Source organism: Eimeria necatrix, genomic scaffold (genome assembly GCF_000499385.1).
Source record: "Eimeria necatrix Houghton genomic scaffold, Enh_scaff814, whole genome shotgun sequence".
Classification (NCBI taxonomy): Eukaryota; Apicomplexa; class Conoidasida; order Eucoccidiorida; family Eimeriidae; genus Eimeria; species Eimeria necatrix.
In genome coordinates, this window is record NW_013654630.1 from 7501 (window position 1) to 17056 (window position 9556).

Consider the following 9556-nt stretch of genomic DNA (forward strand, 5'->3'; position numbering starts at 1 on the left):
GCAAACACTGCAGCAGGCTGATGGGCTGCTGCTGCTGCTGCTGCAGCTGCTGCTGCTGCTGCTGCTGCTGCTGCTGCTGAACTCGCGGGCCCCCAGCTGGGGCCCCTGGCTAGCACAAGACCCCCGTAATCCTTCTGTTGTTTTCCTTTTTTATTTTTTAATTTAATTTATTTTAAATTAAAATCAATTTATATTTTTTTGCTTTTCTTCTAAGGGTACGAAGTTCCGGGGGCCCCCCGGGGGCCCCCCTTGCTGCCTCAAAGGCCTCCAGAGCTCTGGGGGCCCCTGGGGGCCCCTGGGGGCCCCCAGGGCCCCTTAAGGCCCTTGGGGCCCCTCAGTGGGGCCCCCTAGGACCCACTGAGTCTTCGGGGGCCCCCACGTGGCAGCAGCAACTTGGGGGCCCCCCGGGGCCCCCCCAGAGGCCCCAGGGGCCCCCTGGGGGCCCCTGGGGGCCCCCTAGAGGCCTCCAAGGGCCCCCAAGGGGCCCCACGAAAAGCTAGGGGCCCCCAGTACCCTCAGGGGTACTGGGGGCCCCTTCAAACCCCTGTAGTGGGACTCCTGGGGGGCCCATGGGGCCCCTTTTAGGGCCTCCTTGGGGCCCCCGAGGGTCCCTTTGGGGGCCCCCTAGAGGTCTATTTGGGGGCCCCTGGGGCCTCCTTTAGGGGCCTCCGGGGCCCCCTTTAGGGGCCCCAGGGGCCCCCTTTAGGGGCCCCAGGGGCCCCCTTTAGGGGCCCCAGGGGCTCCCTTTGGGGGCCCAAACCCTAAACCCTAGACCCGCCACAGGGGGGCCTCTGTTGGCTGTGGCGGTGGTCCGAACTGCTGCTGCTGCTTCCCAAACCCTAAACCCTAAACCCTAGCCCTAAACCCTAAACCCTAGACCCTTGGATTCAGCGGCTTCCCCCAAGCAGCTGCTCGAGGTGCGGCGGAAGGGTGCGGAGGGTGGTTTGGCTCTTTAGCTGAGGGTTTAGGGTTTTGCAATTAGGGTTTAGGGTTTTGCAATTAGGGTTTAGGGTTTTGGTTCTAGGGTTTAGGGTTGAGGGTTTAGGGTTTAGATACATCTTCACAGACGGCGGAATCTCAAGGGGCCCTTTTTCTTTTGCTGCTTTTGCTTCCACGGCTTTTCGAAAAGCAGACATAAACAGAGACACGGACACCGTCTCTTCTTGCTGCTGCTGCTGCTGCTGCTGCTGCTGCTGCTGCTGCTGCTGCTTTTCTTGCTGCTGTTGCTGCTGCATGTCCTGTTGCTGTTGCTGCTGCTTTTCTTGCTGCTGCTGCTTTTCTTCTTGCTGCTGCTGCTCGTTTTCCAGCTGCTGCTGCTTTTCCGGTTGCTGCTGTTGCTGTCCTTGCTGCTGCTGCTGCTGCTGTTCTTGCTGCAGCTGGTCTTGCTGCTGCTGCTGCTGCTGCTCAAGTGCTGCAGCAAAAGCAGCATCAAACTCTGGCTCTGGCAGCAAAACAGTGGGTTCAGAAACCAAAGTCCACAGCTGCTGCCGCGTCAATTGGGGGCCCCCGTGGGGGGCCCCCCGGGGGGCCCCCTGGGGGGCCCCCTTGGGGGCCCCCTGGGGGGCCCCCCCGGGGGCCTCCAAAGGGCCCCAAGAGGGTACTTCGGTGTGGGGCCCCTGCTGCTGCAGCCAGGGCTGCCAGCGGCTGGGAGGGTTCATGAGATTCCACAGATGGTCTTCTTTTTGGGCCTTCACATGTTCCATTTGCTGCTGCTGCTGCTGCTGCTGCTGCTGCTGCTGCTGCTGCTGCTGCTGGTCTTGTGGGTGCTGCATGCACGTAGCAACAGATTCCGAGTCCTTCTGAGTGCGGCTTCCGAAGCAAAAGCCCTCGGGGGGCCCCCCGGGGGCCCCCCTTCCTTTCTTAATAGGGTTTACTTGGCCCTCGGGGGCCCCACAGGGGGGCCCCCACCAGGCAGGGGGGCCCCCCAACTTGGGGGGCCCCCCCCAGGTACATTTCGCAGCAAAGAAAGAAGCAACAGCAAGCTTCTCTTCTTTTCTTTTTTGCTGCAGCTGCTGCAGCGTGAGTTTAGTGTTGGGGCCCTCCCCAGGGGGCCCCCCAGGGGGCCCCCCGCTGTTTCTGGCCATATGCACTTCTTAGCTTGTGCGTCTTCATCTGGGGTTTGTTTGATTCCGCAGCAAACCCTATTTGAGTGTTTAGGGTTTAAACCCTCGCCAGCTCTTCCCAAGGGCATCTTTTTGCTGCTGCTGTAAACCCTTTCTTCCTGGTCCCGCAGCAGCGCAGCAACAAAACTCTCGGGGGCCCCCAGACACAGGGGGGGCCCCCCCTGGGGGCCCCCCTTCCCTGCGGCCAGTGCGCCTTGGGGGCCCCCTGGGGGCCCTTCGCAGGGGCTCCCCGGGGGGCCCCCCAGGGAGGCCCCCGGGGGGCCCCCCAGGGAGGCCCCCGGGGGGGCCCCCAGGGGGGCCCCCTGGGGGGCCCCCAGGGGGGCCCCCTGGGGGGCCCCCTGGGGGGCCCCCACTGCAGCAACTGCTGGCACAAAGGGCAGAGGGGGAGGGTCTTGTTTGCTGCTGATGTCTAAAGGTACTCTTTTGTCTCTGTTGTATTCATTTGCTGCTTCCAGGAAACTTTTTGGGTCTGCATTTATGCACTGAGACACAGAGTCCCCACACTCTGGGGGCCTCCAGCCAGCAGGGAGGGCCCCGGGGGGCCCCCCGGGGGGCCCCCTGGGGCCCCCATGAGGGGCGCTGGGCAAAGCGTGCGGCCGCAGAGAGGCATGGGGCTGGCGCCCGAGAGCACAGAAACAGAAACCCTAAACCCTAAACCCTAAACCCTAAACCCTAATTCCGGAGCAGCAGGCCAAACTGCACACTAAATGGGTCTTTTACATTGTCTCCGCGCGGCAGGGTTTGAAATAGAGTCTCGCGGCTTCGACTCTGAGGCGTAGGGTTTAGGGTTTAGGGTTTAGGGTTTAGGGTTTAGTCCTTGCACGCGGCAGCTTCGCAAGCATGCATTCTTTTTTCTTGGTTTAAGGAGCAGAAAGCATAAAAGAATGAATAAATGAATTTATTTATTTTATTTATTTTATTTAATTTATTTATTTTATTTTAATTTAATTTATTTTAATTTAAATCCAAACAAAGCAGCAAACTCTCTCCCCTGCTGCCGGGGGCCCCAAGTGACCCTTTTGGCTGGCGAGCACTGAGGGTTTAGTTCTTTTTATTTTTATCTATTTATTTATTTATTTATTTTATTTATTTATTTATTTATTTATTTTAGATTTTTAAATTTAATTTGTTGTTTTTCTTTCCTTGTGTCCTTCTCTAATCAAGCTGCTGCTGCTGCTGCTGCTGCTGCTGCTGCTGCTGCTGCTGGGGTTGAGCCACTGCGAGCCAAAGGAAACTCCAGACCCTAGGTTCTAGACTCTAAACCCTAAACCACAAACCCTAAACCCTAAACCCTAAACCACAAACCCTAATTTCTAAACCCGTAGCCCTTTGACGTGTAGAAGATCAGGTGTACGTACTGCTGGAGCAGCAGACGCCTGCTGCCGAAACACTAGGACCTTCAATTTAGGGTTTAGGGTTTAGGGTTTAGGGTTTAGTGTTTAGGGTTTAGGGTTTAGGGTTTAGGGTTTAGGGTTTAGCGTCTGAGATATCTCTTTCGTTCCTGGAGCTGGGCTATTCACATATTTGTTTTTTGACTTTTATAACTTAATTAATAATTGATTAATTAATTACTAACTAATAATTAATTAATTAATTAATTAATCAATTAATTAATTAATTAATTAATTAATTAATTAATTAATTAATTAATTAATCAATAGACTATTTAATAAATAATTAATTGTTGTCAAGTAATTAATTGACTAATTAATTAATTAATTAGTCAACTGATTAATTGACTAATTAATTAATTAATTGACTAATTAATTGATTAACTAATTAGTTAATTGCTTAGTTAATTGACTAATAAAGTAATTAATTGATTAATTAACATTTCAAACAATTAAATAATTAATTAGTTTATTTGTTTATTAATTTATTTATTAAAAGTAAATTTGTTTTGCAGTTTTTGCTTATCCCTCCTTTCCTTCGCTATTGCATTTTTCCTTTTTTGGGAAATGTCATTTTGTTTTTTAATTTAATTTGATAATTTAAATTGCAATTAAAAACAATTAAATTAAATTGAATTAAAAAGAATGTCATTTTGCTTTTTTAATTTGATTTGATAATTCAACTTGCAATTAAAAACCCTAAACCCTAAACAACAATATAATTAAACAAATAATGAAATTAAATTGAATTAAATGAAAATCAAATCAAACGAAACTCGGGAGTGCCTCCGCGAGGTGTACAGACACCTGAGGTGTACAGACACCTGAGGTGTACAGACACCTCAGACTTCATTTCTCTCTTCGCCTTTAAAATACATCAAATGCTTTTCCTCGAAAGTGCCTTTTCTGCTGGTGGGCTGGTGACTAGCCACAGCTAGCTACAGCTAGCTACAGCTAGTCACAGCTAGCTACAGCTAGCTACAGCCAGCCACAGCTAGCTACAGCTAGCTACAGCTAGCTGAAGCTAGCTACAGCTAGCTACAGCTAGCCACAGCTAGCCACGGCTAGCCACAGCTAGCTACAGCTAGCCACAGCTAGCCACAGCTAGCCACAGCTAGCCAGAACTGGCCACAACTATCCAGAGCTAGCCACAGCTAGCCACAGCTAGCCACAGCTATTCATGGCTAGGCATAGCTAGCCGCAGCTAGCCATAGCTAGCCATAGCTAATCACAGCTAGCCACGGCTGGCAACGCAAGTGACCAAGCAGCTAAGCAGCAGTGCCGTCGCTGCGTCGATGCTTGTCTTGCAGATTCAAACCCTAAACCCTAAACCCTAAACCCTAAACCCTAAACCCTGAAGCCCAAATTCTCGTTCTGTAACTCGGGCTTAAAGAGCAGCTATATTTAGCCCCTCCGGCTGCTTTTGAATCAAATATGGTTCAGCACACGGGTTTAACTTGCCTAGGAAGTTAGGGTTTAGGGTTTAGGGTTTAGGGTTTAGGGTTTAGGGTTTGTCGGGCTGCCGCGTGGTGGACCAGCGCGAAAGCAGAGGCGGAAGACCCCGCCTGCTTCGCAAAAAGATGAAATAAATGCAAAATGAATAAAATAAAATAAAATAAATGAAATAAATTAAATTAAGTGAGAAAGAAATTGCAAAAAGCAAAGAAACTCCCCGGAGCTGCTGGAGGCCCCGCAGCGGCGGCAACTCGAGAGTTGGCAGTCCAGCATCGCGGGAGCGGCAACTGCGGCTGCAATGCATTTAAATTAAATCTTTTTGAATTTAATTCCATTAAATATAATTTTAATTATTTAAATTCCGAAAAATAAAATGCCAAACGGCTTTCGGCGCATGTGTTCCTAGGACTGCAGCGCGGAGCTGTCCATACACCTCAACTGGCGTCGCTGCCGCCGGCGCTTCCGCGGCGTTTTTCCGGTTTTTACTTTTCCTTCTGAACAAATTAGTGAATAAAAGTGCATTTAAATACCATTAAGCATTAAAATGCTGGCATTCGACCGTCTGGTGCTGTGCGGGCCGCCCGCCGCGTCCGCCGCTGCTGCTGCTGCTGCTGCTGCTGCTGCTGCGCCTGCTGCGCTGGTGGCTGTGCACGGCATGCTGGGCGACCGCAGCTCTTTGAGGGACTTCTGCAAAGGCCTCGAGGCCCTGCTGCCTCCCGGGAGGGTCTTGAAGGTTTATTTGGTGGACTTGCCGGGCCACGGGGGTTCGGGGGCCCCCCAGGGGCCCCTGACGGTGCCCGGGATGGCTGCTGCGCTGCTGCAGCTGCTGCAGCAGCAGCAGCTCGCGAACGTGCTGCTGCTGGGCCACAGCCTCGGCGGCCAAGTCTGCATGTGTGCTGCTTTGGGGGCCCCCCAGGGTTTAGTTGGGGGCCTCTGCGTAATAGATATTTCGCCCATTAATTACTTTGAGCAGCAGCAGCAGCTGCCTCCGGTGGCGGGGGCCCTGGACATTGTGCTGCTGCTGCAGGCCCTTGCTGCGCTGGACCTCAGGGGGCTGCAGTCTCCTGCTGCTGCGCTGCTGCTGCTGCAGCAGCAGCAGCCCTCCATCTCCGACGAAGACGGAGCCTTCCTGCTGCAGCAGCTGCAGCAAACTGTCCCGGGGGGCCCCCTGCAGTGGCGCATGGCTGTGGGGCCCCTCAGCCGCGCGCTGCAGCGCCGCGAGCTCTGCTGGGGGCCCCCCGAGGCCCCCAGCAGCAGCAGCAGCAGCAGCAGCAGCAGCAGCAGCAGCAGCAGCAGCTGGTGCTTTGGGGGCCCCGTGCTACTGTTTAAAGGCTCCAATTCCCCTTGGGTTGATTTAAAAAGAGACACAAATCAAATTCTTTCTTTTTTTCCAAAAGCAAAAATTGAAGTCATTAAAGACGCGGGACACAGCCCCCACAAGGAGCAGCCGCTGCTGCTGCAGCAGCAGCTCATTCAGTTCTTCTTCAAGAACTGAGTTTGCTGCTGCTGCTGCTGCTGCTGCAGCAGCAGCAGCAGCTTATTCAGTTCTTCTTCCGGGGTTGAGGTTGCTGCTGCTGCAGCAGCAGCTTATTCAGATCTTCTTCAAGAACTGAGTTTGCTGCTGCTGCAGCAGCAGCAGCTCATTCAGTTCTTCTTCAAGAACTGAGTTTGCTGCTGCTGCTGCTGCAGCAGCTTATTCAGTTCGTCTTCAAGGCCAAGTAGCTGCTGCAGCAGCAGCAGCTAATTCATTTCTTCTCCAAGCAGAATTAGCTGCTGCTGCTGCTGCAGCTAATTCAGTTCTTCTTCAAGGCCAATTAGCTGCTGCCGCTGCAGCAGCTAATTGCTTCAAAGCTGCTGCTGCTGCTAATTCACTTCTTCAAGGCCAAGCAGCAGCTGCTGCTGCTGCAGCAGAATTGAACTAGCTGCTGCTGCTGCAGCAGCCAATTCAATTCTGCTCCGAGCAGAATTAGCTGCTGCTGCTGCAGCAGCTAATTCAGTTCTTCTCGAAGTCCAAGTAGCTGCTGCCGCAGCAGCAGCTAATTCAATTCTGCTTCAAGTCCAATTAGCCGCTGCAGCAGCAGCAGCAGCAGCAGCAGCAGCAAATTCAATTCTTCTTCAAGCCGAGTCAGCTGCTGCAGCAGCAGCAGCAGCAAATTCAATTATTCTTCAAGCCGAGTCAGCTGCTGCAGCAGCAGCAGCCAATTCAATTCTCACACAACTTGAATTTGCTGCTGCTGTTGCTGCTGCTGCTGCTGCTGCTGCTGCTATTGAACTTGCTTTAATGTATCATCTGCAGCAGCGCAGCAGCAGGTCGAGCTGAGTCAATGAATAAAAAGAAATTAAATAAAATAATGCTAATTTAAAATGAAAATAAAATAAAACTAATTCAAAATAAAAATAAAATAAAACTAATTCAAATTTTAATTAAAAATCTGCAAAAATATTCCAGAGGGAACTGCTGCGCTGTGGCATTGGGGTGTACGTACACCAGAGCTTTTGCCGCGGCCCGCATATTCAATTTAAATTGTTTTCAAATGCTTTAATTTATTTAAATTTATTTATTTAAATAAATTTAAATAAATAAATTTATTTAAATAAATTTATTTATTTAAATTGCGGTGTCTGTACACCCGAGGTGTATGTGCACCCGCCGCTGTACATACACCGCAAACGGCCGAATCCATTTGCGGATTTCTCGGCGAACTTTTGGCCATTTTTGACTCCAATTGCAGCTTTTTAAATGCAAAATGCTCCAATTATGAATATAATGGAGAGCATTTGTCATTTAGTTTGCAATATATCCAAAAAGTACAATTAAAATGGTATTTCCTGCACTTATCTCTAGTCTTATGCTGCCCGGGAAGCTCCAAAGGACCTTTTGCTTCCATTTTGCTGCTGCTGCTGCACTTCGCTTCTGGCCCTGGGCACCTAGGGTTTAGGGTTTAGGGTTTAGGGTTTGGGTGGCCTCTTCACAGAGGGGACAAAGGCAGTCCAGCACGTCACTACTGCCAGCTAGCTAGCGGGCGAGCCGGCTAGCGAGCTAGCTAGCTAGCTAGCTAGCTAAGTGGCTAGCTGAGTGGCTGGCTGGATAGCTGGGTGGCTAGCTGGCTAGCTGGCCAGCTAGCTGGCTGCTAGCTAGCTATCTAGCTAGCTAGTTGGCCAGCTGGCTGGCTGGTGGCTAGCTCGTGGCTAGCTCGTGGGCAGCTAGCTGATGGAGCAGCTAGCTAGCCACTTAAGAGGCTTCCGTTTGTCAGACTCTGGCCGGGGCCCTTTCCCTGCGATGGTTTAGGGTTTAGGGTTTAGGGTTTAGCCTACAACTCCACATCAGTTTGGTGTGGCTTCGCCTCAGTAACATATGGCTGCTGCGCCAGCAGCAGCTGCTGCTGCTGCAGCGGCTCCTGCACTGGCTGCTGCTGCTGCTGCTGCTGCTGCTGCTGATGTAGCTCTGGCCCTAAACCGGCGAAAAGGGGCTCGTCAGCGAGGGTGTAGAGTCTACTGCTGCTGCTGCTGCTGCTGCTGCTGCTGCTGCTGCTGTGTTGCAGCTGTTGCAGCTGCTGCAGTAAGCGCTGCTGCAGCTGCTGCAGCGCCGCCTGGTCTTCAGCGGGAACGGAGGGGAGGTCAACAGGCTCTACCAGCTCCTCTGCGTCGTATTTGCTGCTGCTGCTGCTGCTGCTGCTGCTGCTGCTGCTGCTGCTGCTGCGATTTATCTCTTCGACGTTTCGTTGCTGCTGCTCCTGCTGCTGCTGCTGCTGCTGCGGAGCAGCAGCTCCACCTGTCTCCTGCTCTTCTGTCTGAGCCTCGGCGCTGCTCATCTTGCTGCTGCTGCTGCTGGCATCCTCGGTGCTGCTGCAGCTATCCTTGTCGCTGCTGCTGTCCTCGGTGCTGCTCATCTCGCTGCTGCTGCTGCTGCTGCTGCTGCTGCTGCTGCTGCTTTTGCTGCTTTGCTTGCCTCGCAGGTCCTTTTCCTTTTCCCCCCGCTCCTGGCCCTCCTCCTCAAGGGCCCCCCCTGGAGAGCCCCCTGCGGCGCCCCCCAGGGGGCCCCCTGGGGGCCCCCCCTGGGGGCCCCCCTGGGGGCCCCCCTGGGGGCCCCCCTGGGGGCCCCCCGGGGCCGTGCGGGTAAGCCTTTGCCAGAAAGCCCTGAGGCGAGCGATGGGGGGCCCCAAGAGGGGCCCCCAGGGGCCCCTGACGGTCTCCTGGGCCGTGAGGAGGGCGAGGTGTTTGTCTCTTTGGATCTTTTTTCTCCATTTTCCTTTGGGGTCGATTAAGTTTGCAATTTCTTCTCCCATTAAAGTTTCTTTTTCCAAAAGAGCTGCTGCCAAAGTGCAGACGGAGCCCCAGTGCCGCCGCAGCAAACCCTCCGCCACCGCCTCCGCGCGCGTCACCAGCGCCCGCACCTGACCAAACCCTAAACCCTAAACCCTAAACCCTAAACCCTAAACCCTAAACCCTAAACCCTAGACCGTAAACCCTAGACTCGCGGCAGCGGGCGCTGCCCCTTCACCGCGGCGGAAGAAGCCGCCCGCGCCCCCGCCCACCCCTCCCCCGCCCCAAACCCCAAACCCTAAACCCTAAACCCTAAACCCTAAA

At 53.0% G+C, this 9556-nt stretch overlaps 3 protein-coding genes across 3 annotated transcripts in view; 1 reads left to right on the forward strand and 2 right to left on the reverse strand.

Moving 5' to 3' along the window:
* Window positions 1-2084, reverse strand: part of ENH_00077710 (hypothetical protein, conserved) — a gene marked incomplete at both ends in the record, with an annotated part of 6720 nt that extends 4636 nt beyond the window's left edge. The window contains one exon of the mRNA XM_013583082.1: window positions 1057-2084. Coding sequence (XP_013438536.1) covers window positions 1057-2084 — 1028 coding nt within the window. The remainder of the gene's footprint in view (window positions 1-1056) is intronic.
* Window positions 2085-5513: 3429 nt separating this feature from the next.
* ENH_00077720 (hypothetical protein, conserved) lies at window positions 5514-6464 on the forward strand (the record flags this gene model as incomplete). The annotated part of the gene is made up of 1 exon (XM_013583083.1): window positions 5514-6464. One exon carries the CDS (start codon window positions 5514-5516, stop codon window positions 6462-6464), a length of 951 nt encoding a protein of 316 aa, XP_013438537.1.
* A 1816-nt stretch (window positions 6465-8280) lies between these two features.
* On the reverse strand, window positions 8281-9255 carry ENH_00077730 (hypothetical protein; the record flags this gene model as incomplete). The annotated part of the gene is made up of 1 exon (XM_013583084.1): window positions 8281-9255. The coding sequence occupies one exon, from the start codon at window positions 9253-9255 to the stop codon at window positions 8281-8283; it is 975 nt and encodes a 324-aa protein (XP_013438538.1).
* Window positions 9256-9556: the final 301 nt, after the last annotated feature.